The 3,866-nt window shown below is 41.9% G+C and overlaps 1 protein-coding gene across 1 annotated transcript in view; it reads left to right on the top strand.

The window, feature by feature from the left end:
- BTBD1 (BTB (POZ) domain containing 1) overlaps positions 1-3,866 on the top strand; it is a 31,021-nt gene that overhangs the window by 8,525 nt on the left and 18,630 nt on the right. Inside the window, exons 3-4 of the mRNA XM_015567164.1 lie at positions 1,908-2,013; positions 2,828-3,025. Coding sequence (XP_015422650.1) covers positions 1,908-2,013; positions 2,828-3,025 — 304 coding nt within the window. The remainder of the gene's footprint in view (positions 1-1,907; positions 2,014-2,827; positions 3,026-3,866) is intronic.

Genomic DNA, 3,866 nt, shown 5'->3' with positions numbered 1-3,866 from the left:
GTGATGGGGGTCAACGCCTGAGGGCTCCCAGTATGTGAGAGGGGGCAGGCTGGGCTGAGGGACACTCCCCCCCACCCCCAGTGCACGAATTTCGTGCACCGGGCCCCTAGTGTATAATATGCATCCTGATAAAACACATATAATCTTGACTTCTGACTTTTTTAAAATATATTTTTATTGATTTCAGAGGGGAAGGGAAAGGGAGAGAGAGAAACATCAATGATGAGAGAGAATCACTCGTTGGCTGCTTCCTGCATCCCCCCGACTGGGGATCAAGCCCACAACCCCGGGCATGTGTCCTTGACCAGAATTGAACCCGGGACCCTTTAGTCCAGGGGTGGGCAAACTTTTTGACTCGAGGGCCACAATGGGTTCTTAAACTGGACCGGAGGGCCAGAACAAAAGCATGGATGGAGTGTTTGTGTGAACTAATATAAATTCAAAGTAAACATCATTACATAAAAGGGTACGGTCTTTTTTTTCAATAGTTTTATTCATTTCAAATGGGCCGGATCCGGCCCGCGGGCCGTAGTTTGCCCACGGCTGCCCTAGCCACTGAGCCAACTAGGGCAACTTCTGACTTCGTAAAGCCTAGATTAGCTTTGCCGGAATCATGCAGTCTCTACTGTTTTGTTCAGTATATATTGTGGTTTCTTTTATCATTACGTTTGTGGGATTCAGTCATATTGTTATGAGAAGTTGTAGCTTTTCCTTCTCGTATAAATTCCATCATTAAAGTATGTGAATTCATTTACTTGCTCTTCTGTTGTTAGGTCTGTTATTGTTTCTTTATTGTTGAAAGTATTACAAATGTCCCCATTCCCTCCGCCATTGACCCCCTTGGCCCCACTCAGGTTCCCAGAGCTTCCATGCTCTAAAATTCTTGTACTTTATTCTCTTCCACTAATCAAAACGGGAAAAGGGGGAAAAAGTCTTGTCTGTTTGTACCAGTATGCTTGACCAAAGTTGGTATTATTGTTTAGTGAAAAGATCATAAAAAATGTGGCTTTAGCCCTAGCTGGTTTGGCTCAGTGGATAGAGTATCAGCCTGCAGACTGAAGGGTCCCAGGTTCGATTCCCGGTCAAGGACACATGCCCGGGTTGCGGGCTCGATCCCCAGTGGGGGGCATGCAGGAGGCAGGCAATCAATGATTCACTCTCATCATTGATGTTTCTATCTCTTTCTCCCTCTCTCTCCTTCTTTGAAATCAATAAAAAATATATTTTTTAAAAATGTGGCTTTACATACTAGCTTTGCAACATAACTAGCTCCATATTTATAAGGCAAGTCAGAACACCCCTCTGAGCCTCTGTCCTCATCTGGCAGACGGGATAAAAATGTCTCCCTTATGTGGCATAGGGCGTTCATTAAGGATTAAAATAAGTAGTGCATAAGAAAGTAGGCAGTGTATACAAAAGCATATGAAAATACAGATAACAGGGCTGGTAGTGATGATGTGAATTTGTTATCTCAGCAAGTCACTTGTTCTTTTAGCTTTTCATTTCTAATTGTGGAATGAAAAGTTTTAAGAATATGTAGATGTTGTAACTATATTTTCAGTAGGTGTTTTTACATAATCAGCAATTACAACTGTTTATAGTATTAACTTTGAATATGCACAGTCTGAAGATAAAGAAATTATGGAGCCCTGACCAGTTTGGCTCAGTGGATAGAGCGTCAGCCTGCGGACTCAAGGGTCCCAGGTTTGATTCCGGTCAAGGGCTGTACCTTGGTTGTGGGCACATCCCCAGTAGGAGATGTGCAGGAGGCAGCTGATCAATGTTTCTCTCTCATCGATGTTTCTACCTCTCTATCCCTCTCCCTTCCTCTCTGTAAAAAATCAATAAAATATATTTAAAAAAAAAGAAATTATGGAAACAAAATAATTGTGGTTTTCTATGTTTAGGCGCGACTATTTGATGAACCTCAGCTTGCTAGTCTTTGTCTAGATACAATAGACAAAAGCACGATGGATGCGATAAGTGCGGAAGGATTTACTGATATCGATATAGGTAAGTTCACACGGAATTAAATTTTACCTGTAAGTACTTAATGCCTTACCAGTCAGCCTTGGTGGACGAACTGTTTTTTGATTAGGTGTTTTTTTCCAAATGATTTATGTCTACCCCTTAAAAATTTTACTTTCTTTATTTTGGTGAGATATTCCTAAAAGTCTTAACTACCCCATTGCCTTTTAAAAGATGTCAAAGCAAATAAATATTCATTGACTGTTCACATATGCATGACATTATACTAGGGTCCTGTAAAAAAAAAAGAAAAGAATTACAAAGACAGGTAAGATACAATTTTTCTTAAGAAAACTATCATCTAGTTGGAGAATCAAGGAAACAAATATGTGAAAGTTAAGATTTAAGACATTAATAGAAGAGATGGCAAAGGATGAAATGTGATTTTTTTTTTTTTTTTGCCTTTCCTGAACTAGATATATAGAAAATAATTACAATGGAAATTCAAAACATGAAGAGGTTACCTCAAACTGGAGTAGAGTTAGGAAAATCTTGACAGAGGAGGTCCTGATAATGACTGTATAAGGAAGAGGGGAGGGCATGAGAGGCAAGAAGTACCACATGAAGACATGTGTAAAGGAAGGGAAAGGCAAGGCAGGTTATGTTAAACAAATACTTGGTTCTACAATGAATGCGTAGATCATTGCAGAATATAATTTAAAGAAAGTATAGAGTCTATAGTTTTAAGTATCACCTGTTTTTATTGAGATTTGACAGCTTAATATAAGCAAGTTGGTCTGTATCGTTTTGTTATAGAGCAAGATATTCCTCATTTATTTTTATGTTTTTTTACCTGTAGACACACTCTGCGCAGTTCTGGAAAGAGACACACTTAGTATTAGAGAAAGTCGGCTTTTCGGAGCTATTGTACGATGGTCAGAAGCAGAATGTCAAAGACAACAGTTGCCTGTGAGTTTTGAAAACAAACAGAAAGTTCTAGGAAAAGCACTGTCCTTGATCCGGTTCCCACTGATGACCATTGAGGAGTTTGCAGCGGGTAAGGCATAACTTGACCAAAGTCTAATTTTTTAAAATATATTTTTATTGATTTCAGAGAGGAAGGTAGAGGGAGAGAGAGTCATTGATTGGCTGCCTCCTGCAAACCCCCTCACTGGGGATCGAGCCCGCAACCCTGGCATGTGTCCTTGACCAGAGTTGAATCTGGTACCCGTCAGTCTGCAGGCTGGCACTCTATCCACTGAGCCAAACAAGCCAGGGTGATCCAACTCTATTAGAAACTGTTGTAATGGTTAGTCAGCCAGTCTCCCTGTGTGAGAGAGGAAAATAAGCTATTAATTACTGAGGACTGGTCACCCTTCTAGTTACATGATATATGTATGTGTGTCTGTGTTTATAATTTTATGTACTTCTCCTAATAGCCCTTTAAGATAATACTATAGCTTACTAGAGGCTTGAGGGCGGGGCTCCCTCAGCCTGGCCTTCACCCTCTCGCAGTCCGGGACCCCTCGCTCCTTACTGCCCACCTGCTCGCTGCTCCTTACCATTCAGCTTGCTGCTCCTTAGCGCTGTCGTAGAGGTGGGAGAGGTTCCCGCCACCGCCACGGCACTCGCCAGCCATGAGCCCAGCTTCTGGCTGAGCTGTGCTCCCACTGTGGGAGCACACTGACCACCAGGGAGCAGCTCCTGCGTTGAGTGTCTGCCCCCTGGTGGTTCGTGCGCATCATAGCAACTGGTCATTCTGTTCGTTAGCTGTAACAGATATTAGGCTTTTATTATATAGTATGATTCTGCCTGGCACCTGCAGGGTGACCTTCAACAAATAGCTCCACCTCTTGAAGCCTCAGTTACTTTATCTGAAAATGGAGAGATGACCTTTC

Source organism: Myotis davidii, unplaced genomic scaffold, assembly GCF_000327345.1.
Source record: "Myotis davidii unplaced genomic scaffold, ASM32734v1 scaffold1623, whole genome shotgun sequence".
Taxonomy (NCBI): Eukaryota; Metazoa; Chordata; class Mammalia; order Chiroptera; family Vespertilionidae; genus Myotis; species Myotis davidii.
The sequence above is the reverse complement of the archived record's forward strand: the minus strand, read 5'-3'. Positions and strand labels throughout refer to the sequence as shown.